Source organism: Taudactylus pleione, unplaced genomic scaffold (assembly GCF_031769625.1).
Source record: "Taudactylus pleione unplaced genomic scaffold, aTauple2 ptg000162l, whole genome shotgun sequence".
NCBI classification, from domain to species: domain Eukaryota; kingdom Metazoa; phylum Chordata; class Amphibia; order Anura; family Myobatrachidae; genus Taudactylus; species Taudactylus pleione.
Genome location: NW_028284564.1, coordinates 13,710,088 through 13,737,698, shown reverse-complemented (window position 1 = coordinate 13,737,698; position 27,611 = coordinate 13,710,088). Strand labels below are relative to the sequence as shown.

The following is a 27,611-nucleotide window of genomic DNA, read 5'->3' as shown; positions in this document are numbered from 1 at the left end:
AGGCACCCCTAAAGGAAGGTTAGGGGGTAAAAAAAAGATTAGCTAATACTTACCTTTTGTAGCTTCGGGATTTTCACCCCTGCCGGGCTTCCGCTGTTCCGCTGATTTGAACCGCTGGATCTGATTCCACTTTTACAAAATACAAAGTTAAAAATCTATCCAATATGAATTGCAGCACAATTGAAAAGCTTGTCAGAAACAGGCACTGCAGATACACAGCAATTAATATTATACTGATTAGACACACAGGACCTGTCAGCAGCACTGAATGATTAATTAGTGCTGGTTTCTAAGATCTTTGATGGAAACCTAATTAATTCTACTAAACTGTAGTGTCATTTTCCATAGAAGTGTGAATGGATTTTGTTATTTAATGAGATGAACGACTTATTGTGGTGGGAAGTCAGATTAAATGTCCTAGAAACTTTTTGATTTGATTGGTGAAGAATGACTGGTTTACAGATAGAAGTACACAGTTAAGGCCACCATACATCAGCAATTGATTACAGCAATCGTGCAATTTGCAATCGATTGTGTATAAAAATCTTTCCCTTTTTCAATCAATTGTGGCAATTCTGCAATCTGCAATCGATTGAAAAGGGAAAGATTTTTATACACATTTGATTGCACATTGCACGATTGCTGCAATCATTTGCTGATGTATAGGGGGCCTTAAGAAATGCATTTGAGCTTCTGTCCCAGATACTGATACATTTAATACTGTGTTTAATTTGAGATATGGTGCATACACACGGTCAGATTTTTCTTCAGATCTGAACGATAACGATTTAAAAAATCTATCAATCGTTCATATCTGAAGGAAAATCTGACATATCTGACATGCCTGAATGATGGACGATGAACGATGCGCGTTCCTGATGGTCAGATAACGATATCTGACATCTGATGTGTTTTGCAGTCAGACTTGGACGATTCCATTATTTTTAATGCAGTCAAAAATCGTTCAAATCTTTGGTAAAATCGTTCAAAATGTTCATCTGACAGATCTGACCGGGAGTATGCACCAATAGACTATAACAGCGGATGTACAGCCATGGCCAAAATTTTTGAGAATGACACAAGTATTGGTTTTCACAAAGTTTGCTGCTTCAGTGTTTTTAGAACTTTTTGTCAGATGTTACTATCGTATACTGAAGTAAAATTACAAGAATTTCATAAGTGTCAAAGGCTTTTATTGACAATTACATTAAGTTTATGCAAAGAGTCAATATTTTCAGTGTTGACCCTTCTTTTTCAAGACCTCTGCAATTCTCCCTGGCATGCTGGCAATCAAATTCTGGGCCACATATTGACTGATGGCCTCCCATTCTTGCCTAATCAATGCTTGGAGTTTGTCAGAATTTGTGGGTTTTTGTTTGTCCACCCACCTCTTGAGGATTGACCACAAGTTCTCAATAGGATTAAGGTCTGGGGAGTTTCCTGGACGTGGACCCAAAATTTCAATGTTTTGTTCCTCGAGCCACTTAGTTATCACTTTTGCCTTATGGCAAGGTGCTCCATCATGCTGAAAAAGGCCTTATTTGTCACCAAACTCTTCTTGGATGGTTGGGAGAAGTTGCTCTTGGAGGATGTTTTGGTATCATTCTGTATTCATGGCTGTGTTCTTAGGCAAAATTGTGAGTGAGCCCACTTCCGTGGATGAGAAGCAACCCCACACATGAATGGTCTCAGGATGCTTTAATGGTATGACACAGGACTGATGGTAGTGCTCACCTTTCCTTCTCTGGACAAGCGTTTTTCCAGATGCCCCAAACAATCTGAAAGAGGATTCATCAGAGAAAATAACTTTACCCCAGTCCTCAGCAGTCCAATCCCTGTACCTTTTGCAGAATATCAGTCTGTCCCTGATGTTATTCCTGGAGAGAAGTGGCTTCTTTGCTGCCCTTCTTGACACCAGGCTATCTTCCAAAAGTCTTCGTCTCACTTTGCGTGAAGATGCACTCACACCTGCCTGCTACCATTCCTGAGCAAGCTCTGCACTGGTGGTGTCCCGATCCCGCAACTGAATCAACTTTAGGAGATGGTCTTGGTGCTTGCTGGACGTTCTATGGCGCCCTGAAGCCTTCTTCACGACTATTGAACCTCTCTCCTTGAAGTTCTTGATGATCCGATAAATGGTTGATTTAGGTGGAATCTTACTAGCAGCAATATCCCTTGCCTGTGAAGCCCTTTTTGTGCAAAGCAATGATGACTGCACGTGTTTCCTTGCAGGTAACTATGGAAGACCAATGATTTCAAGCTCCACCATCCTTTTAAAGCTTCCAGTCTGTTATTCTAACTCAATCAGCATGACGGAGTGATCTCCAGCCTTGTCCTAGTCAACGTTCTCACCTGTGTTAACGAGAGAATCACTGACATGAGGTCAGCTGGTCCTTTTGTGACAGGGCTGAAATGCAGTGGAAATGTTGTTTTTGGGATTAAGGACCTGATTCAGAGCCGCTCAGAAAGGCTTAAACTCGCCCACTTTGTATTTGCGAGCGATCACTTTGTGTATGCAGACGGCCATTAGCGTATGTAGAGACGCCCACTAGCGAACGTCATCTCCACAAAAGTGTATTAAAACATTGGTACATCAAGGACCATCGTAAGAGGTCGCAGCGCTTGTGGTTGCCTTACCTTACCGCAAGCACTGTGATGATTTCAGTGTAAAAAAAGGCTGGTGACATGTACTATGACGCTGTTTGTTAATTATGCACGCCTTAGAAACGGCATTGCAACTCACAGGCACGCCTGCGTTCGCACCTCCACTCCCCCGTTATTAGTGTCCTGCCCCTGTTACCACCCACAAACGGGCTCTTCTGTCACTCATTACACTGGGCTGTCTTTCCTTAGCGAGCGGATTTCGATTGCTCTGAGTAGTTTGCGCACGCGCAAAACGAAGCGTATGCATGCGCGGTCACTAAACATCGGCCGCTTACAAGCGAGCGGCCGCTTACAAGCGAGCGGCCGCTTGCGACCAGGTCTGAATGAGCTCCTAAGTTCATTGTCATGGCAAAGAGGGACTTTGCAATTAATTGCAATTCATCTGATCACTCTTCATGACATTCTGGAGTATATGCAAATTGCCATCATAAAAACTGAAGCAGCAGACTTTGGGAAAACCAAGACTTGTGTCAGTCTCAAAACTATTGGCCATGGCTGTAGACTTGTATTGTTACAGGAATTAGTTCAGAGGCTGAAACAAGCAGTATCAATTAAAGGAAGCAATTTTTTAACAATGTTTTTATTTATTTGAAAAGTGTAATGTATACGTTTTGAATTGCTAGTTCTATTTTATTGAAAGTGGGAGACTTATGAAAATTGGTGCGAAGGTAAAAGGTAATACTGACTGGTTGGGTACGGGATGCTGGCACTCAGGATCCCGGTGGTCAGAATCTCGACGCCACCATCCCGTCAGGGTTAGGATACAGACACCTGTTCGTAGGTATCCTAACCCTACCCCTAAACCTAACCTCCCTCCTCATAGCCTAAACCTAACCTACCCCCCACCCCGCATCCTAAACCTCCCTCCCCACTGCCTAAATCTAACCTCCCCCCACCCTGCATCCTAACCATCCCCCTAGTGCCTAAGCCCAATACTTACCATCAGGATAGCGCCGGTCGGGATGTTGGCGCCAGGATTCTGACTGATGTCGGGATTCCGGCAACGGCATTCTCAGCGCTGGCATCCCTACAGCTGGGATTTAAACTGCATCCCATTACTTTCAGAATTCTAGAATAATGACAAAGCTTAAAGCAATTAGTTGGATTCTAGAAAACATTTTTCTTGCACTGTTTGTAAAATAAAAGCAAACATCTGATTGTCCCCCAGTGTAACTATATAAGTGAATCCATATAGTTTGCTTTCAGGCAGATTTCAAGTGGTTTCTGACTAGCTTTACATCCATAACATTCTATCTTTCTGGTTGTACAGGTGTTGTAATTCATCAAACAATTTGTTGCATTCCATCTTTATTCAGAAAAAAAAAAAAAATCTACATGAATATTTCATAAATTGTGATATGTTCTTTGTGAGGCATTTATGAAAACAGGTGCTAAGATATATAGCACCTAATTAGATATTCCGGTAAACATTACTATTGATAACTAATGAAGGGACCTAGGTCTCCATGGACCGCCCCATCCAGCCCCCCTCCCCCCAACTACTCTACCTCTACCCCTGTGCCACAGCTCCATTTGTTGGATTTAGCAGATACCATTGCAGGACATTCCACTGTGTCTCACATCGCTCCTCACCATCCGCTGCTCTGTACTGCTCCAGCCCCTGCTCTGTCCTTCGCTTCATCCCTCCTGTCCATCCCCCATATCCATCCTGTCCCCTCCCGTGGTGGCATACTTACCTCTCGTCGGGTTCTCCTCTCTTGCTAGGGTCTGTCCCACTTCCCTAGCAGTGGGAGCTATTGGAGGGATGGTACGCGCTCTGGCTCCCACAGCGATTGCATGTTGGAGAAAGGACAGACATTAGCGGATAAATATATAGATAAGGACCTTTCTATAGAACCACCATATTACTCAGCACCAGTGTTGGATTGGCCATCAGGGGTACAAGGGAAATCCCTGGCCTTCCTGCTTAGCAAAGGATGTACTCCTAGAACCATTAAAGGAATGGATGAGTGCAGCCAACAGAAGATTTTAACTACAGCAGCAGCGTCTTCTTCAGTCTTTATTAAGTGCTAGGAAGGATGAATATTTTAATATTTAATTAGCTCTTTCTCTTAAGTACCCCATGAGTCTGTGTGAGATACCTCTGTTCTGTGCTGCTGAAAGCTATGCATATAGTCTGGCAGGTTGTATAGTCACAATTTCCAATTTATAATCTTATAATCAAATTGATAAAGCAAAACTACCTGATTCCTCCCCCTCTTGTACAAGCAGTTATTTGATGCACTGACTATAGAGAGGTGAGTAACAACTTACAAAATGGAGCAGTGTGGACAGTGAATGTCAGGCACCAGGACATGCCCATAAGCGGCGGTGGCGCTGAGCATGCTCATAACACTAGAACATCTTTTCGGGGCTGCATTGGTAGCAGCCACGAGAAGCCCTGTAGGGCTGCCCGAAAGGCAGAGCAGCGGCTTCCACTGGAAGCCACTCTCTGCTTATGGCAGCCCGGAGCGGCAGTCCCAGGGGGAGGAGACACCTCCCCCTGGGGCTCTGTCTTGTGCGTGACTGGCAGGTGGCGCATCCAATAGGAAGCCGCCTCCAGTCACAGTGTAGCCAGTGCAGTCACGGACTGCACTGACTCACTGAAGTTGAGGATTTTACTGGGGGAGCTGCGGCCTAGCAGCCCCTAGGTAAAATCTGCCACTGATACATACTGTTTAATGAGGAGCTCTCTGCCCTGCCTCATATACAGTGCTTTGCCAAAGTGTTCACCCCTCTTTGCATTTTTCATGTTTTATTGCCTCACAACCTGGAATTAAAATGGATTGTTTGAAGGTGTGCATCATTTCATTCACAGAACATGCCTACAACTGTGAAGTTGTGTTTTTTTTTTATATTGTGAATCAAACAACATTTAGGACAACATAACAGAAAACTACAGCGTGCATAACTATTCACCCCACTAAAGTCAGTATTTTGTCGAGCCGCCTTTTGTGGCAATTACAGCTGCAAGTCGCTTTGGATAAGTCTCTATGAGCTTGCCACATCTTGCCCCTGGGAAATTTGCCCATTCCTCAAGGCAAAACTGCTCCAGCTCCTTCATGTTGGATGGTTTCCACTTGTGAACAGCAAACTTCAAGTCTGACCACAGATTCTCAATTGGATTGAGATCTGGGCTTTGACTAGGCCATTCCAAAACATTTAAATGTTTCCCCTGAAACCACTCGAGTGTTGCTTTAGCAGTATGCTTCTGGTCATTGTGCTGCTGGAAGGTGAACCTCCGTCCCAGTCTCAAATCGCAGGCAGACTGAACCAGGTTTTGCTCAATAATATCCCTGTATTTAGCACCATCCGTCTTTCCCTCGACTCTAATCAGTTTCCCAGTCCCTGGTGCTGAAAAACATCCCCCACAGCATGATGCTGCCTCCACCATGTTTCACTGTGGGGATGGTGTTCTTGGGGTGATGGGATGTGTTGAGTTTGCGCCAGACATAGTGTTTTCCTTGGTGGCCGTAATATGTAATTTTAGTCTCATCTGACCAGAGCACCTTCCTCCATACATTTGGGGAGTCGCCCACATACCTTTTTGGCAAACTCAAATCGTGTCTTCTTATTTAAGTAATGACTTTTTCCTGGCCACTCTTCCATAAAACCCAGCTCTATGGAGTGTACGGCTTATTGTGGTCACATGCACAGATACACCAGTCTCTGCTGTGGAACTCTGCAGCTCCTTCAGGATTACCTTTGGTCTTTGTGCTGCCTCTCTGATTAATGCCCTCCTTGCCTGGTCTGTGAGTTTTGGTGGGCGGCCCTCTCTTGGCAGGTTTGTTGTGGTACCGTATTCTTTCCATTTGATGATGATGGATTTGATGGTGCTCCGGGGGGTCATCAAAGATTTGGATATTTTTTTATAACCCAACACAGAATTGTACTTCTCAACAACTTTGTCGCTGACTTGTTTGGAGAGCTCCTTGGTCTTCATGGTGTGATGCCTCTTGCTTAGTGGTGTTGCAGCCTCTGGGGCCTTTCAGAAAAGGTGTGTTTATACTGCCAGATCACGTAACACTAATGGAGCATACACACGGTCAGATTTTTCTTCAGATCTGAACGATAACGATTTAAAAAATCGTTCAATCGTTCATATCTGACGGAAAATCTGACATATCTGTCAGATCTGTCAGATGAACGATGCGCTTTCCCGATGGTCAGATAACGATATCTGACATCTGATGTGTTTGCAGTCAGACTTGGACGATTCCATTCATGTTAATGCAGTCAAAAATCGTTCAAATCTTTGGTAAAATCGTTCAAATCGTTCATCTGACAGATCTGACAAATCTGACCGTGTGTATGCACCATTAGATGTCACACAGGTGGACTTCATTTCACTAATTACGTGACTTCTGAAGATAATTGGTTGCACCAGAACTTTTGAGGGGCTTCATAGCAAAGGGGGCGATTACATATGCACATGCCAATTTTCAGATTTTTATTTATAAAGATTCTTTTTTAGCGTTCCCGCTAGGCTGTTTTAGCGGGGCGCGGCGCCCTGCCCTCCTTCTGGAGGGCAAAAAGCAACCTGCCCTCCAGGAGGAGGGCAAAAAGCGCCCTGCCCTCACAGCCTGCGGGAGCCGTTCTCACCCGCGGGACGCAGTGTCCCGCGGGTGGAGAAACATGCGGTGACTCGGTCACCGCCGGAGAATAGACGCCAGGCGCATGCGCCCGGCATCTATTCTCCCTGTCTGCAGGGCTTGGGGGCTGCCCGGCGTGTCCGTAAGTGCCAGGCACGCCCCCAAGAGTGACGAAAAGGGGACGCGTCTTATAGACATGCCCCCTTTTCCGATGACCACGCCCCCTTCTCGGTCGCGCGCCTTCGCCGCGTGCGCGGGCATGTCCTCTCTAGCTCCGGCGCCCTGCCTCCCGCCGGAGCTAGAGGGAACACTACTTTTTTATATATATTTTTCTAATTTCACTTCACCAAATTAGACTATTTTGTGCGAATCCATCACATACAATTCAGATTAGAAAAATAAATAGATTACAGGTTGTAATGTAACAAAAAAGGTAAAAAGCCAGGAGGCCTGACCGCTGACATCCGCTACTGCTTGTGCTTCCTTCTCAGCTTCCAGGAGACTGGACGTGCCCTCTGAAATTTCTAGCCATACCACTAACCACTGGGGCATACACCATCCTGCCGCCTAGCGCACTACAATGCCAAGCTGTAGCCTTACATTCCAGGCTGCTAGAGCACTGTTATTGTACCTATTCATCCCTGTGTCTGCATGCCACCTTTTTGGTCTACCTGGTTAAATAAACCTGAAACCTGGTTAAGCTGTACCAGGTGTGGACTAGGCGCCACCAGTACCTCTGTTGCACAACTAACTTAACATCCTGTACTCCCAGGGTCCAGTGTATTGTCTGTGGCTTTATTCATATACAGGTTGAGTTTCCCATATAGAAATATTCAGAATTACGGAATATTCCGAAATACGGAATATTTTTATCTTGACTGAGATAGTGAAACCTTTGATTTTTGATGGTTCAATGTACACAGACTTTGTTTAAGGCACAAAATTATTAAAGATAAAGTATAACATTACCTATATTCTGTGTGTATAAGGTGTATATGAAACATAAATAAATTTCATGTATGTACACAAACTTAGTTTGAGCCACAAAAGTATTGAAAATATTGTATAAAATTACCTTCAGGCTGTGTGTATAAGGTGTATATGAACCATAAATGCATTCTGTGTTTAGATTTGGGTCCTATTCCTAAGACATTTCAATATGGTATGCAAATATTCCAAAATACAGAATATTCCGATATCCAAAATACACCTGGTCCCAAGCATTTTGGATATGGGAGACTTAACCTGTATTTACATCAAACCATCTACCAAGTTACGGACACCGATGTCCTTCCCAGCTCGCTCCGCAAACAGGTTACATGCCAAGGCGCACATTGCTATACTCCGCTAATACATGCAACACTTCCAGAAAAAAATTAGTTTTCATTTCTTATCTGATTAAACTAGATCAAAGCATATCTGCATATTGTTTAGCAATAGATATCCCATTGGGGGCTAATGTGCTGTACAGTATAATGTTAGGCCAAGGGATGTTTTAAGACATGAGGTGTCCCATGTGCAGATTTCCGTGAGTCACCTCACTCCTGAAAATATGGCGCTGACACATGCACAGAGCATAAAAGACAATGGATCACTGTGCTAAGTACACTAAACTAAACTAAACCACTTCAAGGTTTGCTGCTCATCATGAGAACAAGGAGGCTTGGGTGTACTTGTTAAAGCAGCCTCCTTGTTTCCCATGGCAGGCAGGAGACCTTGAATTGGTTTAGTTTACGTGATTTATTTATTATTTATTAACAGTTTCTTATATAGCGCAGCATATTCCGTTGCGCTTTACAATTGTAAACATTAATTGAACTAAACTGGGAAATAACAGACAGATACATAGGTATGATGGCCCTGCTCGTGATGCAGTGATTTCATTGGGGTCTATTTACTAAGCTGTGCTAGGAGATAAAATGAATGGTGATAAGGTACCAGCCAATCAGCTCCTAACTGCCATGTTACAGGCTGTCTTTGAAAAATGGCAGTTAGGAACTGATTGGCTGGCACCTTATCACCGTTCACTTTATCTCCTAACACAGCTTAGTAAATAGACCCCATTGTCTTTTATTCTTTTACAATTCTTTGGAAGTGCTGGCATGAACTTCCTTTCACTTGCTGCATATAAACTATAGACCATCTTAGCCATATTTTGCATAATAATATAATATATCGCAACATTTTATCCAAGGCACCAGGAGTCTTTTTGGTGATTACAACATTACCTATTTTTGTTGTTTGTAGCTAGTAGACGAGCAGAGGATAGCAAGGATATTTGCAGAGTGCCATAGGCTTTGTTATCATGTTTGTTTCAAATTTGGTGCTGGTGCCGTATTTACAAAAAATAATGGCGTAGGCAGCTGCCTGGTAAGTCCGTTGCAATTGGTGTAGAGTGTACCGTGCACGCCCCTCTTCACTCAGGGGTGCACACCCAGAGCCTATTATAAGTGTTGGGCTGAGCTTAAAAATATCTGGCTGACCAACTGACAGCTTTTTGAAGGCATTCGGATAGGACAATTGGAAGATAAGCTAACTGTTTTGTTGACGATTTGCTTTTATACCTGGCCAGACCAGATGATAGTTTAATTCTCCTTTTGGGTAAAATTGGCTGTTACGGTAAAATTTCAGGCTTTAATTTCAATATTAAAAAATCTGCTGCTCTTTCCTTGGGCTCTGTGGTACAACCTCCCTGGGCGTGTGACTTGGGTCTTTGTTGGGCTAAACGTTATTTAAAGTATTTGGGAATCTACCTCCCTTTTAACATTTATTATGTGTACGCACTTAATGTAAAACACTTTATTATGTGTTGTTTGAGTATCTGCGATCTTGACGCTGCCTCCCTCTCTCTTTTGTAGCCAGAGCAGATCTTATAAAAATAGTTTTCCCCAAAATTCTATACCCTCTTCAGGAATGATATATCATACTCTTGAAATGTAATGAGGCTAGTATTTTTCAGTCTTACCGTTCTTTACTTTGGAATGATAAAACCCCCAAATTAGCATGGTTATGTTGCAAAAGACGAGGTCAAGAGGTGGCGTCAACTTCGCGGACATTGAACTATAATATACCTTCACATAGCAGCTTGTGTATAAATACTGGATTCACAAGCATAATATTTATGCAGACACTATGTTAGAACAACAATTGTTGCCTGAAATGGATTTAGTTTGTTTTTTGCATCTACATAAACAAGAAATCCCTCCTGACCTTAGGTCTGATTCAGATCTGTACGCTAATCGCAGCTGCTGTACGATAATATGCAAATGTATGCAGCCGACTGGAAACGTATTGAGATGGCCACCGATGGCTTTGCAGATGCAAGAAAATTCGTGCAAGCACGCAGCAGTGGTCACAGATCCTTCAATAATGGACCATCTAAGTAACCCTATGGTCGCGCAGAATGGCCGCAGGAACTGAGACACTAGCACCAAGTATTCTGCTTATGGGTTTGTAGTAGTATGCTGAAACATGCCCCAAAACTCAGTGTATGGCGTGCATAAATTAGCTATTGTAATCCCCTTCGCAGCATGTATGCTCTCATCGTGTCAGGCATAGTGCAGTGTATGAGACAGGTCAGATTTCACTCAGAAGCTGCGTCGCTGCCCGATCTGCGTCAATGTTACCGATGTTTAGACAGATGTACGTCGTCGGACAGATATGAGAAGGCAGCAGTGGGCGTCTCTATGATCGGGTAAGCCTGGAAGTCAGCATATTTTCGCTAATCTGATCCATACGAGATAGCAGTTGTAGCGTAAATTTGTGAATCAGGCCCAATATCCAATTTTAGAGACTTGCTTTTTTATACCAGCAGCACTAATAGCGATCAGAAGATTTTTGCCTTAATAGACAGTCTTGCCATACTTACCAGTTGGCACAGCTTGATGGTTTACACATAAAAGTTGGTTCTGGTACCTTTTCTTTGACTTCCATATTGGTGGATGAGCAACATAATCATGGGACAGTCTGATCATCATACATTAAATACTACCCTTGGGAGGAATCTTTATTGAAACAGCCCATTAAGATATGGGACTTGTAGTTCTATTTGCAATCTGGGGTTATTAGGAAGTTATATCTGCGTAATAGACTTTATAAGGATCTAACAGTCAATTATAGTTTTATAAGATCATACTGTTAGAATTTTCGAATTTTTACTTGCCCTATAGTTTGTAGTTTTATATCTATGCTTCATTATGAACATATGAGAGAGGAGTGCTAATAATGGCCTATGTTTCCCTTTAGGTTGTGAAGACAACATGGCCGATACAGTGCAAGAAAAGGATACAGAGTTTGAAGATTCTGCAGAAGAGGACATGGGGCTAAGTAAGAAGCCATTAATCATATTAAAAGTTTTTTTTCTGTAAATATTTGTAACTTCCACCAAATACTTTACAGCATTCCTCTCTTTTAAATAAATATATTATTATCTCTCTCTCCATGGGGTCAATCCAATTAGGTGGGAATTGCGAGGTGCAAGTTGCTGTTTTCTTTGCGAATTCGCATAGCAAATTAATTTTCCAATCCAATTAGTAACTCACACTGAACCAGTTAATTCACAGTTTTCCATTCGCATCTCCCTGTGGTGAGAGATGGAAAGGAAAATTTTTATTTTAAGGTTAAAATTTTGGGACACCGTGCTGAACCCCTTGGACACCCCCCCTAATGACTAATTAGGCAATTGGAGGATTCCAATTGTCTTAATTAGTCCAATAACTATGTGTCCTTTTTTGGGGTTAAAAAAGGCATCAAATTACCCCAAAATCAACTTCTTCGTTAGTCTAGGCATCCCAAAATTTAGCACAGTATCTTTTATTTGAAAAATAATTATATATATATATATATATATATATATATATATAATTTTTTTCAAAGTGCCCACAAGTTCCTCAAAATTACTGTTTTTCCTATTTTTGTTTTCCTTTTTTCGTTTAATTCCTTTGAGATTAAACAAAAAGGTTTGCTTTCTAACATTTTTTTGCATTTTACTAAAAAAGCACACATCGGCCATTTGACACCACTTATAAACCTACAGTAGTCTCTGTACGTCCACAAACAGAGTTCTATACGGTCTTGCTGACAAAATTAGCAGTTTTGGGGGGTCCAGGATGGTCTCCTCACTTTTTAATGCAGTTCTCTCACATTGCATTTGACAGTCAATTCACAAACCTCCGCTGCGAGTACCACGATTAGACATTTTTAGTTGGATTGGAGAATTCTCGAGTGCACGCATTCGTGTGAGTTTCATGAAACAGACCTATGCCATACTCCGGGAATGTTTTAGTACCACTTATTTTCAAAGCATGATTGTTTTTATTGTTTTTGCACCTTTTGATGTGCACACATAGCTAAATGGTTTGCAGAAATCATATTTTGATAAGTAATCCTACAACATTTAATAATTCTTCATATTAGTACAACAATTTGGTTTGTTATCGGTTGACTTTGCTTAATTTGTTCCTGTGCTATTCAATGTGTTTGAATCCACTATAGATCTTCAGATGCACCTTTTGTCCCCTGAAAGGTCAGATGAAAGACACAGAGACCATTGTGATTACCTGCTGGATGCTCTTGATGAACAACTTGACCAGCTACAGGTAGGGATGGCACAAACTAGGGTCAGTTTTCAAGTGCCTAGTCATCAAATCATTTTGAGAATCTGCTATGTTCTCTTTTTGATCACATCTATATTGAGATAGCTCACACTGGTTATTTCAAACAGGAAATTAAAATCCTACTAATTTCACTGGTATTGAATATGTTTGAATTAGTACCGTCCTTAATAGATTCTGTAAAATGATTACATTTAAGTTGGTGTCTCATATTGCTACACAGTTGTTGTTTTTTATTTTACATAAATCACTGTGACAGGCTCTAAAAATCATCTTGATATATACCATTTTTCCATCGTTTCTTCAAACTACTCGGTATCCAATTAGCCCTGATATTCTTCACAGATAATCCCCGTTTCTTCTTCATGACATAGAGGACACAGGCATTGGCCATGGGTATAGGCTGGAGCCAGTGGCAGAACTAGAGAGTGGTGGGCCCAGGTGCAAGAATATGCTTTGGGCCCCCCTGCACCCATTCCTGGCACCCCGCACCCCAACATTTTTTTCACCACCCCTCACTCCGCCCCAGTAATTAAATCCAGTGTCTGTCCTGCTGCCCGCCTTGTTTTTTCACCACCCCTCACTGCCCCCCCCAGTCAGTAAATCCAGTCTGTCCAGCCCCAGTATCAGCCTCATTCATCCCCCCCCCCGCCCAGCGTGTCAGCCTCATTCAATCTCCCAGCCACAGCGTGTGTCCCAGCCCCAGCGTGTCAGCCTCTTTCCCCCCCCAGCCCCAGCGTGTGTGTCAGCCTCTCCCCCCCCCCCCCGCCCCAGCGTGTGTCAGCCTCTTCCCCCCCAGCCCCAGCGTGTGTGTCAGCCTCTTTCCCCCCCCAGCACCAGCGTGTGTCTCAGCCTCTTTCACCTCCCCCCCATACCACCGCCACTTACTTACCTTATTTCCTTCTTCCTCTTCTGCTCCTCTCGATCCGCGGCTCCTCTTGATCCTCCAGCAGCCCGGCCCCTTGTTATGACACGGCGCAAGTGACGTCACGTGTGCCGTTTCATAACAAGGGGCCGGGCCGCGGGGAGTGTTTGTCATATTGGAGCCGAAGCAGACCCGCTCTGGCTCCAACCATTTACTTAATGGGGACCAGGTCGGCAGGCAGTGGCACTGTCTGATGCTGGCGGCCATGGGCCCCTGCACCACAGCGGGCCCCAGTGCAAGGCACTGGCAACACTGCCGCTAGTTCCGCCCCTGGCTGGAGCAGGAAGAGTCCGGTCACCAGCTAGCTAAACTTTTTCTCCTAGCAGCCCCGATTTCTCCTTCTCTCCAGCAGGCCAGTTTTAGTCTGGTGCCTTGCAGGAGCAGGCACTGTTTTAGAGACTGCTTTTAAGCAGTCTTTCTTTTTCTTTTTTTTTTTATTTCTTTTTTTTATACTATGAGTGTGCAGTGCTAGGCGCCCATGCTGCTGCTCCACCGACCCCCTGCCCCGGTGCACACCAGGGATCCGCAGCCGGACGTCGGGGTGGAGCACGGACAGTGCTCACAAGGTAAGAGCGGCTGTCACCATCGGTGTGGGAGACCACCCGGGCCGTCTAGTGCCTCCTCTAGACCACCATGGCACATGCAATGGGGCGCTTCTATTGGAGCAGCCGTTGCCCTGAGGGATCTTGTTCAGCAAGGGGAAGGTAGGCTTTCCCCATTAGCTCCTCCCCCGCTCCCTTGGCGTCCTCCCTCACTGCAGAAGCCATGCCATAGAGATAATCCTCCCTCTCGCCTCTCCCTTCTGAGATGCTGTGCAGCCATTTTAATCTGTGCCTGCTGCAGTTAGTCTCTGGAGAGTAGTATAGGGCTCCTGTCTCCCTGTTTACCTCCCCCTGTGGTCCCTCTGTGGTCAGGTTATACATTAAGCTCCTTCTTGCCGAGTGGCCATTGTTACAGCATTGAATGTTGTTTGTGCATGTAATTGTAGCTGAAGGGTTGTCAGCACAGCTCCGGCGCGTCCCTCCCATGGTCTGTGGCATGTAGAAGAAAAGAAGATTTATGGTCTTACCTGGTTAAATAATATTCTTTGGAATCCATAGGGGACACAGGCCGCCCACCCTGACGCGCCTGGCTTGCAGAATATTTACTCTGCTTCCGGTCCTCCTTTTAGCATTTCGGGGTGTTTCAGACCTCTATGTGTGTCGGTCTTCCTTCTCCTCTTTCTCGCTCCTGCCTTGGGCTTGCTAACTAAACTGTCCTGCCTTGGGGTATAGGGGAGGAGGAGCCGAGGCTGCTGGGAGAAAATGTTTAACTAGTTGATGTCTGGACTTCTCCTGCTCCAGCCTATACCCATGGTCAATGCTTGTGTTCCCTATGGATTCAGAAGAAATGGTTTTAACCAGGTAAGACCATAAGTCTCCTTTTTTTTCCACCCTATGCTATTTGTTTGGACGAACAAATAGGATAATTTGCCCTAAAACACATAGGATCCGTGATAAGTTCACGGACCTATGTGTTTTCGCCATTGTGCAGCTCCAACCTTCCCTTATCATGATCTGTCCTTTGGCAGTGAGCAGAGCATTAAGATCTTTCGTACTGATTAAATCCACCAGCTACTGACCCAGCAGCTGAGCTGGGTAGAGCATTGATGTTTGCGAAGTTAAGGCTCCACTTAGTGAATGTTTGTGTGTGAGAGCAGCCATGTCTTGCAGGCATTCAATTCACCCCCGGATTATAATTAAAAATGGAATCCTGTCCCCTTTTGGAGTACTTAGTACAGCAGCCAATACTCAAATGACCAATATAGGCTTCCTGGCCACAATCAATTTCAGCCCAAACACCAGGGACCAAAGTTTATGATTGATTTTCCATTTGTGCAAAATAGCTAGGAGCTTTGGGTAGGGTCGAAAGTCAATCAATGCTAAGTTATTTTATGAGTAAAGCGCTTCATACCATGAAACATAAGTTCCCTAGACAGACAAAAGTAGTGGAATGAATCTGCTAAGGGGAGGAGAAACTCCCCAAGCTTGGTGTGAAGTAATGGAGACACATAGGCTTGATGTTATATATTAACCAATTAACTGACGATTTTTCCAGCAAAACCGTTCAGAAATTCCCGTTTCAGAGGAGATCTGTTCTGCACATGTGTAGAACAAATTTCTTCTTCGAAAACACAGCAGGGTGGTGCGGTCGCACCTTGTCAGCTGAAGCACAGCTGGCTGCGTTCGCATCCCTTACGACCACATCAGTTAAGTGGTTAAAAATGTATTTCTTGTAATCAACCTTAGGCCTTCTACAGTCGTGACATAAGCAATTGGCCGAAAAATTTTCCCACCATATACAATACTGGCCCTCATAAGGCTTTTGTCATTGACTCTGATAGATATGAACAGCGTTATCTCTGGCTAGATTGAGCTACAGGTGGTGATTTGACTAGATCCTTATATATGGGACTCAGCAACTTATTGGCTTGATGGTGCTAAATTTACTATCTGTCCGTTTGTCAAAGTCGCCAATGATCGGTGACTTTGACTGATGGATTTGAAGCCGCAACTGTAATAAATGATAAACCAGCATAGTCTCTACTCACTCCAGAATGGGCGTCAATAAACTGAGATAGCCTCACAAGTCCGAAACCTGGGGTCTGTGAGATTGTAGACTACAGGGCATGCCACACCATTTCCCACCAGGTACCCCAAAAGCTGTGGTGTCCGCTCTGCCATGCTCCTTGGACAACGGCACCAGATGCACTGCCCAGCCTTTTAAGCCGCATACACACTAGATGCTTTTTATGAACGATAAGGATGATAACGATATCGTTCAACGTGTATGCAGTGAACAACCAACAATGCACGCTCCTGCTGGTCATAAACAATGTTTTTTGTCGTCTGTACATGCTGGCCAATCTGACGATATCGTCAAGAATTGCCTGTTCAGAGATGTGGCAGGATGACTTCACTGAAATATATCTTTAAAGATATCCATCAGTGTGTACACCCAATATCGTTTGTCCTGCACTACAGAAAGTTCAAGGGAAATCTTTCACCAATATCGTTCATACAGCACATCGTCCCATGTGTATGAGCCACTGTATAGCGCGTATGTTCCATATTGTCCTGATAGTGCTACGCAGGGTATCAGGAAAGGAGGCTGTACTTCATATCTGTGCTCATGTGTCAGGCTTCATAGATTTTGTTTGAGGGTTAACCAAATGTTTTTTCAATGTTTAATATTCATATACAACTTAATCCCCAGGGAGACTTTCATTTAACAAGATGATTAAATAAATATAGGAAGAAATAAATAATGTTTCTAAGTTGTCAGATGGATCATCGTTAGGTGCCAGAATTCTCCTTTGTGTACTACAAGTGAATTAAAAAGAATGAACAGGATTATAATAAATGAGAAGGTAACTAGTGTGCTGAATAATTGTCATGGGGGTTTATTATTGGCTTAATGTAATTGTGCCATCCATTATAGCCTTACATATACTGTATAGGCTTTTGGTTCTAGGTTAAGGCTAATGGAACCCTTACGAGGGACCCTGCAGTCTTGGTCGCACCTCCTGTCCACTATTTCTTCCCCTTTTCTTAGTTTTCTTGCAGTTTTCTATTAGGACTATATAGTTATCACAGAGATCTCAGTCGTTTGATGGCAATGATGCTGTTGTGATGTCAAATTTCAATAAAGATGTCAGGTAGGGAAACAAAAATGCTACAAATGGCATCAACCTTTATAGTTTATTGATTTATAAGCTTTGCAGTAGAAATTCCTAATGTGATGATCTACAATGAACCTAATGAAGCTAAAGATGCAATATTCATATTTGGCTGTCTAGGAGCGCAGAGAGACATTCATCCTACTGTTTGTGTGTAGTAATGTATACAGCTTCTGTATTCTCCCTGAATTGTAAAGAAGTAATCGTTCCCTAGAGAGGATTCCTTCCCCGTCTATTATTTTTTTCAGTCACAGCCCAGCTTCAAGGCTTCTGTAAGAAACACTGACAACACCAAAGACAAAAGTGCACCTGGTAAGGCCCTTGTGTGTGTTTTCTAATTTTCTATGTGACAGCCTCCATATGATTAAGATCCATCGCTATACAGAGCATGGTTCTTGTTCTACTTATCAGTACATGTTTCTGATTTGTCTCTGTCTACTTTCATATATCACCTGAATATCACTTTATTAGTTAATAGTGTACTGTGTGACTTCACTGCTTGGCTGTGAATGGGAAGTAACACCCTAGCACATGTTTTAATTGCAAATGACAGCATAAAAATGTATGGGCTTTTTTTAAGGGTATGAATGGAAATAAGTAATGTTTCTAAAACCTCCTTTATACAGTGTACCAATCATCCTATGTGTTGGTTAAGGTGATCACCTACTTGTTTAATAGTCATAGGGGGCGATTCAATTGTTCAGCCAGCGGCTATTTTTTAATGCGCCCGACGGAGCAATTCAAATGCTGCTCGGTCTGAGCTCGATAGCTGCTGGCGCTGGCAAATGTGAGAGAACATGTGGTTAGGGCGCCCTAAACAGGATTTCAGATGGGTTTAGCCATTTTACATGGCTAAACCCAATCTAAAAAGGCGTGAAGAAGTTGATAATTAATTAACGCCCAGAACAATTGAATTGCAAAACTGGGCGCTCGTCAATTATCGCCGCCCACACAACTATGGAATCACCTCCCAGTGGCTGTACGGTGATGAATATTGTTTTAGCCCACAGAATGACTGCCCTGTCTGCAGCAGGGAAAACGAGTATTGCGGCAAACTACTAAATGTCTGCCTCCAATATGGCGATAAATTGCCTCAGTGTTGTCATGTGTTCTAGTGATCGACTGTATTTTTAATAATATTTTTTTTCGCATTGGTGCACCCCACAAAAAGCCAGCCTTCATTGTGTGTGGGTGGATAATTACCTTGGTGATATTGTTTGGTGGATGGATAGATTGCTGTCTCGTCAATTTTATTATTATAATAGTTTATGGTGGCACAGAATTCTGCATTGCCTTTCAGAGGGGAAATACAGCATGGTATACGCTGGGTTATTGGACATAGAGGACCAATAGGCAAAGTACAAAACAAACAGTCAAAAAATACAGGAGATATAAGAAGCTTGGATGGAAAGAGTAAGTTAAGAAATTAATCTTAATATTGTACAAAAGACTTAGGATGACACATTCCGCTCCTTATCGCATGCATAGCGTCTTTTATTGACACCGTATGCATGAATAATTAGAAATAATTACCCTCTGAACAGCTCTTATTATTTATTTAGTACCAGTTATTTATATAGCGCACACATATTCCGCAGCGCTTTACAGAGAGAATAGTTGGCCATTCACATCAGTCCCTGCCCCTGTGGAGCTTACAATCTATGGGCCTTATTCAGGGCCGCTCTTTCGCTCCGAGCGATGTTTGCCCAACTGCACATGCGTACGGATCGTTATACGCATGCGCGAACCAGTCAGTGCGGTCGAAATTCATGTGCTCGCAAAATAGCGAATGCCTGATAATTTGAGTGACAGGAGTAGGCGTATGTGGGTGGTAACAGGGGAAGGTGCTTGAAAACGGGGAGTGGAGATCCGAACGCAGGCGTGCTTAAAGGTCAAAACGGGCGTTTTATGGGTGTGCATAATTAATACAGCAGCGTCATTGACCACGTCACTGGGTTATTTTATAGCCAGAACTGCTCGCAAAATTGTGGTAGCAAAAACCAACCCCAAGAATAGCGAGCAGTTCATACGCTGGTCGATGTACTCGATTAATCTAATAAATAGCGGACATGACGTAGGATGCGAGCGGCTAGGGGGCGTATTTTTTCAAAAAACGACCGCAAGTTTTGTTCGCTCGTTCAGACCTAGAGGCGTGAAAAGACCGCAAAGAGCGAACGGTTGATTTGAACAGCCACCCCTTTTTTCTGGACGAGCGAGCGCTAATTGCGTCCGGCTCTGAATCAGGCCCTATGTTCCTTATCACATGCGCACACACACTAGGGTTAATTTTTGTTGGGAGCCAATTAACCTACCAGTATATTTTTGGAATGTGGGAGGAAACCGGAGTACCTGGAGGAAACCCACGCAAGCACAGAGAGAATATACAAACTCCACACAGTTAGGGCCATGGTGGGAATTGAACCCATGACCTCATGTTTGTGAGGCAGTAATGCTACCATTACACCGTCTGTGCTGCCCAGCTCTTCCGATAAGAGCTGTCCCTCGTGATGCGAGCGTGTCCGGGTTTATGACCCAAGAGTTCTATTATGCATACACGGCAGTTGGAAGTCCATAGGTTTCTATAGGAAGCGCCAGCTATAAATGGCATTGCCTGTTGCAGAATCTCCGGAAATATGGGATGATGGCAAACCTCTGAAATTGGCAGTTTTCTGAGGTTTGACCGCATTTTAGTGCTTAGTACATCCCTCCCTTAGGGGCCTATTGTTGATTATCTGCGATAGACCCACGTGATTTAGGTGTCTGTCTCACTGCGAGTTGCATCAGATGGAGTCAGTTCTCACAACAGCTAACATGGTGTCCGTTCCGTAGGCAAATGCAGGGGAGGTTTCCAGTTTCCCAGAAATCCCCTAGTCAGCGGTTCAAGTCATAACCACAATAGCAGTAATATATAATAGAATTTTACTAGTGCTTCAGCTACAACATGCATTATAAAGGATGGAACTGAACTATCTCCAGTGCAGCAGCTTTTCCTACCAAGGGCCGTATTCAATTTGAGGCGAAAATTCCACTTTCCCCTGTTTTCGGCGAAAATGTTTCGCCGATGATGTCATTTTCGCCTGTTTGGCTTTTACCCTGTATTCAATTTGGAAGACTCAATGCAATGTAATAGGCGAAAAAGTATCGACTATGAATCGTAGGCGGTTTTGGGGTACAACATTGCGGGAACCCTCGTGCAGCCTTAAGACAGTCCCCTAAAGGTAAACTGCGTCAAAAAAAGTTTTAAAATATTCGGGACACCCCAAAAAAATTGTTTAATTTTGGGGGTGAAAAAAATAATAATTGGGAAACAAAGTGCCAAAGTATCTAAATTAATTCAGGTCGAGTCCCCATGTATGCGGCAGGTGTTTTCTTCATTGCAGGGATAAGCGGCAAGTGCAATTTTGCAGATTTTTTAAAATAACTTTAGGGACTTAAAAAAATGCTTACTACCATTTTCATGTACCCCAAGTTTGATAGGAATAGTTATTTTCCCCCCCCCAAAAAATCTAAGTGCTATTCTTTACCACTTCTTCATAGCTGCAAAATTGCGCCTTGTGCGGCTATTACAAACCCCGACTTCCTTCAGGAGGCAAAAATGGGAGTACACATAGTGATACCCCATGTCTGGACATCTTTAGGGGGGTCCCAGGCATATTTCCCGAAAATTCCCGTTTTTTTTCGTAAATGGGATGAAGGGTCATTTTTTATAAAAACAGGGATAATTTTTAAATTAGCAATAGCAGGTGAAAAAAAGTGCAGATTTGGGGTTTTAAGGTGCAGGCTTAAAAAATTCCCCCTTAAAACGAAATGTGCAAAAAAAATGTAAAATAAAAAAAAAAAAAAATCGGGACACCCCCAAAAAAATGTTTTCAAAATTTTGGGGTGAAAATAAAAAAGTTTGCCTACTCCCATTTTCATGTACCCCAAATTTGATGGAACCACTTTTAAAAATGAAAAAAAAAAAAAAGTGCTCTTCTGCATTACTTCTTCAATGTCGGGAAAAATAACCACCTGCCGCATCTATTTAAAAAGCCGACTTTCTTCTGCAAGCAAAAATGGGGGTACCCATAGTGATTCCCGAGGTCTGGACATCTTTTACGGGGGTCCTCCAATTATTTCCCGAAAATTCCCGTATTTTTTCGCCGATCCAAGTTTCGCCTGTTCACGATTTCGCCTACTTTGGAATTGAATTTCGGGGACTAGCGGGCATGCGCGCGATACTTTTCCACCTGGAAAACAGGCGAAGGAGGCGAAAAGCCCAGCAGGCGAAAAGTCTGGACTTTTCGCCTCAAATTGAATACGGGCCCAAGTCTGCTGTGGTGAAGATCTGCATGCTCAGTCAGCGCTCTATACCAGAGAGGACAGAGAGCAGCTGCCAGCAAGAAGAGACAGGCATCTTAACTTGGTGGGAGAATGTGTGCTTTGAAAGCTCAGTTCTGTCTTCTATTAGTTATATTGTGTATGTATATTTATTATGGGATATTTCACCTTTTCCTGGCCACTTACAGTATATTATTTATATAAGATAAATATTTTATACAGAAAGTTCATTTTTTCAGACTCTCTGCCCTACACCTATACTAATAAATATATATAATGGTAATTATTAATACTATATTACATACACCAGTGTTTCCCAAACTCATTATTCAGGGAGCATTAACAGTGCATGTTTTCCAGGACTCCTCACAGAATCACAAATGAAATAATTAGCTCCACCTGTAGATCATTTAAAATGTGTCAGCCATTAATGAATACACCTGTGCACCAACATAAAAAATGGAAACCATGCACTGTTAGTGCTCCCTAAGGAATGAGTTTGGGAAACACTGAAATACACTATCTAGTGTATAAAATGACCAATGTGTACATATATATCCAGGGTTGAAGCTAGGTTCTTCTGTCTGTCCCCAAGATTTTCTGACTTGCTTCGCCGAGCAGACCTGGAATGTGGAATGGTGCCCACATCTGAAAAAAAAAAAATTCATCAGCTCAGGAAGGCTGGCCATCATGTCGCATGTAATGACTAAAGCTGGCCACACACTAGACCAGAGGTTCTCAAACTCTGTCCTCGGGACCCCACACAGTTCACGTTTTCCAGGTCACCCAGCAGGTGCACAGATGTATTCATTACTCACTGATACATTTTAAAAGTTCCACAGGTGGAGCTAATTATTTCACTTGTGGTTCTGTGAGACCTGCAAAACATGCACTGTTTGGGGTCCTGAGGACCTGAGGACCGAGTTTGAGAACCTGTGCACTAGACCAACTTTCATCCAACCATCCAACTAGTTGATTGGTTGGAATGAAAATCTGGTAACGTTTGGGAGAAAATGATGATCAGCAATTTGCTCCTAAATGCCAGAAAACAGATGAAAATGGTCGTCAGACAAGTTTGTTACATGTTTTATCTAAACAGTTTGTTCAAACAACAGTTTTTGTCCATTTTCCGACGTTTGGGAGCAAATTGCTGATTGTTATTTGCTTTCATACCTAACAGATTTTCATTCCAAACAATCAACTAGTTGGCTAGTTGGACAGATAATCTTTAGATGTGTGGCCGGCTTTACTGTGGTCGCTGGCCATGTATATGTTTGAAGTATTACATATTACACATGAGGCAGACTATAGCTTGTTAAGTGCTAATTATGCCCTCTTCATGGGCTTGCTACACTTGCTCTAAAATCAAGTATTTGGGAAAAAAAACACCTTTTCTAGAAATCTTGCGTTTGCCACTAAGTTCCTGCAGTAAAGCTCCAAAAATGTTCACTTTTCGGAACTTGATGAATACTCGTCTCTTTACTAGTGTATGAGAACACGTGCCACTCCTGCTTACCCAAAGTGATTAAACAATTTTATGTTATATTTTTAATTAAAATTCATGTTGAAAATAAGTTTTCTGAATATGTATTGGGACAAAATACATTAATGCACACAGGTCATGTTTTACAGGTCACCCAGCAGGTGCACAGGTGTATTCATTACTCACTGACACATTTTAAAAGATCCACAGGTGGAGCTAATTATTTCACTTGTAATTCTGTGAGGAGACCTGGAAAACATTCACTGTTTAGCTGCATGCACACAACGATTTTTTGAACGATTATCGTGAAACGATAATCGTTTGTAAAAATCGTTCACTTTCTGAGTCAAACGATGAACGATTTTCGTTCATGCGCGTTCACGTTTGTAGTTCAGTCAGACTTGTCAACTCAACGATTTTCAGTAAGGGAATATGCAAAAATCGTTTGTAGTTCTAAAAAATCGTTCATTATATTTAAATGAACATAGCAAATGAACAACTTTAGTAAACGATTTTAGTTCATTTTTTCAAGAGAGAAAATCGTTTACTAAAATCGTTCATTAACTAAATCGTTGTGTGTGTATGCAGCTTTTGGGGTCCTGAGTTTGAGAACCTGTGCATGCAGTCCCTTAATAGCTAAGCTAAGGCATATATAAAATACATTTGTAGTAGCAAACAGGAAGACAGGAGAAGGCTAAGTCCTGCTAGTGAAATTTAACAATTTATTGTGCAAGATATGATGTCAGATATAGGTTTTCGTTTACTAAGAGTTCACCGCAGAAGTACTTAAATAGGATCCAGGGGTAATGGCATTCTGGCCAATCACTTTCTTTCACCCAAATAAGGATCCGCTTAGGAATGTCTATGGATACAAAGACAAAGGGCTTATTGCACAACATGTAATTACGAATAGTTGCACCGGCTAACATATTTTTGGAACACATTACTTTATATTGATTTCCAAAATTAAAAATTAAACACATAATTATATAGCATTGCTTCTTTTATTACCCCCAGGGGTGCAGAGAAGGCATTGGTGGTTGTGTGCATAGTACGAGTACACGACTCTGGCAAGGAGCCACGCTTCCAACATGGTATGCCATGCTCTGTTCTGTGCCTTGTATCCAAACTTCCTGCATACTGTGGCCTAGCGTTTCTTTTGGTGGCCCTAATTACTCAACATTAATAATAATGAATAGTTGCACTGGCGAGCAATTTTTGGGACCCTCTCCCTTCATCAGGCTTAACAGTTTCCAAAATGTTCTCTGCTACTTCTAATAATACTGGTGATATGATACACAGGACCTAATAGGTGGAATGTAGTAGACAGACTCTGTGATCTTGAGCACCTGAAAAATGAGTACTCAGGTGTTATGTTTTCTAACTGATGGACCATACGCTGCATTCATTAACCTCAGCATCATCGTTCTACCATGTATTTTGCAAGAATACCAAGGATATAAATGCATTCGGAGTGTGCAGCATATTTTATTGTGTGCACTAGAGAGGGAAATCCAGAAAGGGGAATGTCTAGCACCATCCAGGAGCATTTCTAGCACTAATGTCATGTCATCCCTCTTAACAATCCTCCCCCCTCATCATCATGTACCCCAATTTCTACATATGATGTCCCACCATCTTCACCCACATCATCATATCCGCCATCAACCACCCAACTCTGCCACTTCATTTAACTATGTACATATTATGATCACAGTTGTGCCCCCAAATTATATTATGCCAAATAGAACTGTACAAAGTATTTTATATAGTACTGTACATGTACAACTCACTGCACTGCTCTGTCCTCGGCTCCTCCGGGGGAAGAGATTATTAGGGCAGGAAGTGAAGGGGAGGGCGATGCTACATATTGTGAGTCTATACCTGAAAGACTTGTAGCCAAAACGACTTATTGTTCTACCCTCTCCGTCTCTTGTGCAGATAAGGAGCAGCTGCATGAAGTCACTTCTCAGGAGCCTAAAGATGGCAATATGTTTGACTCTAGTGAACAAAAGAGAGATACAGAAAGTAAGAAAGATGAGTACAAATGGAGGCTGGCACAGCTCCTGGGATCCGAACAGACAGATGGCCATGGGTACCAGAGTGACACCAACTCTGCGGAGAGCGTGTGTACTGAGGACTTTGTAGTTAAGTTCAATCAAGGCATGGTACAACCAATAGCAAGTAGCAGGGACAATGAGAATGTACATTACAGTGATGGAAAAACTTTGGCAGCCTACTCTGAAGATATAGCTCTATCACTTCCATTAGGTGAGGGCAGTACTGCAGATAATTTCTCTCTGAACACAGCAAGAAGAGAAGACATCCTGCAACAGTTCAAAGAAGAGTTAGAAGATGACTTGCAGGCTGCTCTACCCATGGGTGTTGAAGACAAACTTTCAGGCCACAGCAAGAATAGAAGAGATAGTGTCGAGTCTTTGGGGGGACGAATTTCCAGACTTAGCCAAGCAAATATTTCTGAGCCAATAAACCTACTCAGTTTGGAGAAAAGGAGTTCTGCTGCAAGCCACTTGTCATCTATAGGTGGGGATGAGCACCAGAAATGCCCAGGTTCTCTCAGAGGTCACTTGGTTGGTACCCAGCTTGCTCTTCATGCTCGCAGCTCCACCGAGAGAGGCCACGTTATTAGGACAGATGCTCCACAATCAATCAATGATTATCAGTCTGTCAGGCAGGATAATATGGTTGATTACACGTTAGATCCATGTTTATCTGAGAAACCTGCTGATGATGTATCTTCATATGGGGCAGCATCATTTATTCCTAAAGAAAATATTGACCACAAGAGTAAAAGCGAATGTAAAAAGACAGAGAATATGATGAATAGAGCTCACAGCAGCAGACAGGGCTCCTGTACAGACACATTGGATGTAAGCTGGTGGGCATCATCACAACACTCCAAGAATGTTTACTCAAGTCACACTCAAGAAGGTGACAAGAATGCGGCTATTGTCTCTCAGCAGACAGACGTCAATGTGCCTCAGAGCCATATGGACAGGAAGGACGAGACTACAGGAAAAGTATTATCCAGTGAGAAAGTTGGAAGAGAAATAACACAAACAAATTATAACTTCAGTTTAAGTAAGTCATTGAGTTTACCCCATAGAGTAGGCATATGTTGTATTGTTTATCTATATGAAAGACTGACCATACTGATGTGCCTGGCCAGAGATTGTGTTATGAAGAGGACCAGTCATGAGGAGCCTTGTTGTAGGAAAGACCACTTTTACTTAGACATTTAAATTTGTTACCTGTTACATGTTATATCGATCACTGCTGGCCTAATGGGATCTATGTTACCCCCAATGGCAACAGATCCTCCAAAGATATCATCCCCACCCCCCAGTGTCCATATGTCCCCACTGTAGTATTATCCCCCGAGCATGTCTCAGGCAGAACAAGTCATCAGTCCCCCTGCTACTGCTGATTTCTGCACTGCATTCTGGGTGCAAAATTGCCACATAATGTTGGCGGTCAGAGACAGCTACATCACTGCCCGGTGGACGGATGATAGAAAATTCAAGCAGAACAGATTTCCTTATAATATGCCAGAGACGGAGCAGGACTGCATGATTGCATGGAATGACATCGCGGCTGCTGCATCCCATGAGATTGGGCCCATTTATTAATGATCGCATTTTGCAATGCGATCAGGGCATGCAGTACCGGCCACGATCGCATTGCAAAATGCGATCATAGCAGCCGAATGTATGATCTGGCACATGCAGTGTGACGGGCTCTGAAGGACGGCACATGAGCGGCACCCATTGCTGGCGGAGGGATCAGGGAGATCCCTCCGCCGGCTGATATGTGGTAAGTCCCCATAGGCTACAGCGGCTAACGCTATCTTCAGATGGCGTTAGCTGCTGGTGCCAATATCCCGATTTTGATACATTTGGCAGCATCACATCCCCTATAGAAACCTATGGGGGAGGCGGCTGCCAGCGGCAATGGTGGGATCGCAGCAGGTATCGGAAACCCGCAGGAGATACCTGCTGCGGTCCGTCCTTCATACATCCGGGGGATACTTAGTATTTGAGGTAAACCAAATTTACCTCAAATTCCCTTTGATAAATGGGCCCCATTTGACAGTTAAATTCATAAAAATAATGGAGTACCAAAGTTACTCATTACCAGAGTGAATTACAACAAATGGTAGCACTGATTGGCAGCTTTAGGTGGATGTGCAGAGTTGACGGCACGCCTGTTGGTGAACTTTATCTTATGTGTTTTTATACTGTACCTGCTCTGGAACATGCGTACAGAAGTATGGGCG

The 27,611-nt window shown here is 43.0% G+C and overlaps 1 protein-coding gene across 4 annotated transcripts in view; it reads left to right on the top strand.

Annotated features, from left to right (window-relative positions):
• LOC148521486 (uncharacterized) overlaps positions 1-27,611 on the top strand; it is an 89,154-nt gene that overhangs the window by 7,540 nt on the left and 54,003 nt on the right. For 3 of the 4 annotated variants that reach the window (XM_088475183.1, XM_088475181.1, XM_088475180.1), the window contains exons 2-5: positions 11,502-11,582; positions 12,750-12,853; positions 17,760-17,823; positions 25,256-26,416. In XM_088475183.1, coding sequence (XP_088331309.1) covers positions 11,516-11,582; positions 12,750-12,853; positions 17,760-17,823; positions 25,256-26,416 — 1,396 coding nt within the window. In that variant the 5' untranslated portion in view covers positions 11,502-11,515. The remainder of the gene's footprint in view (positions 1-11,501; positions 11,583-12,749; positions 12,854-17,759; positions 17,824-25,255; positions 26,417-27,611) is intronic. The other variant, XM_088475184.1, reaches the window with a different exon arrangement.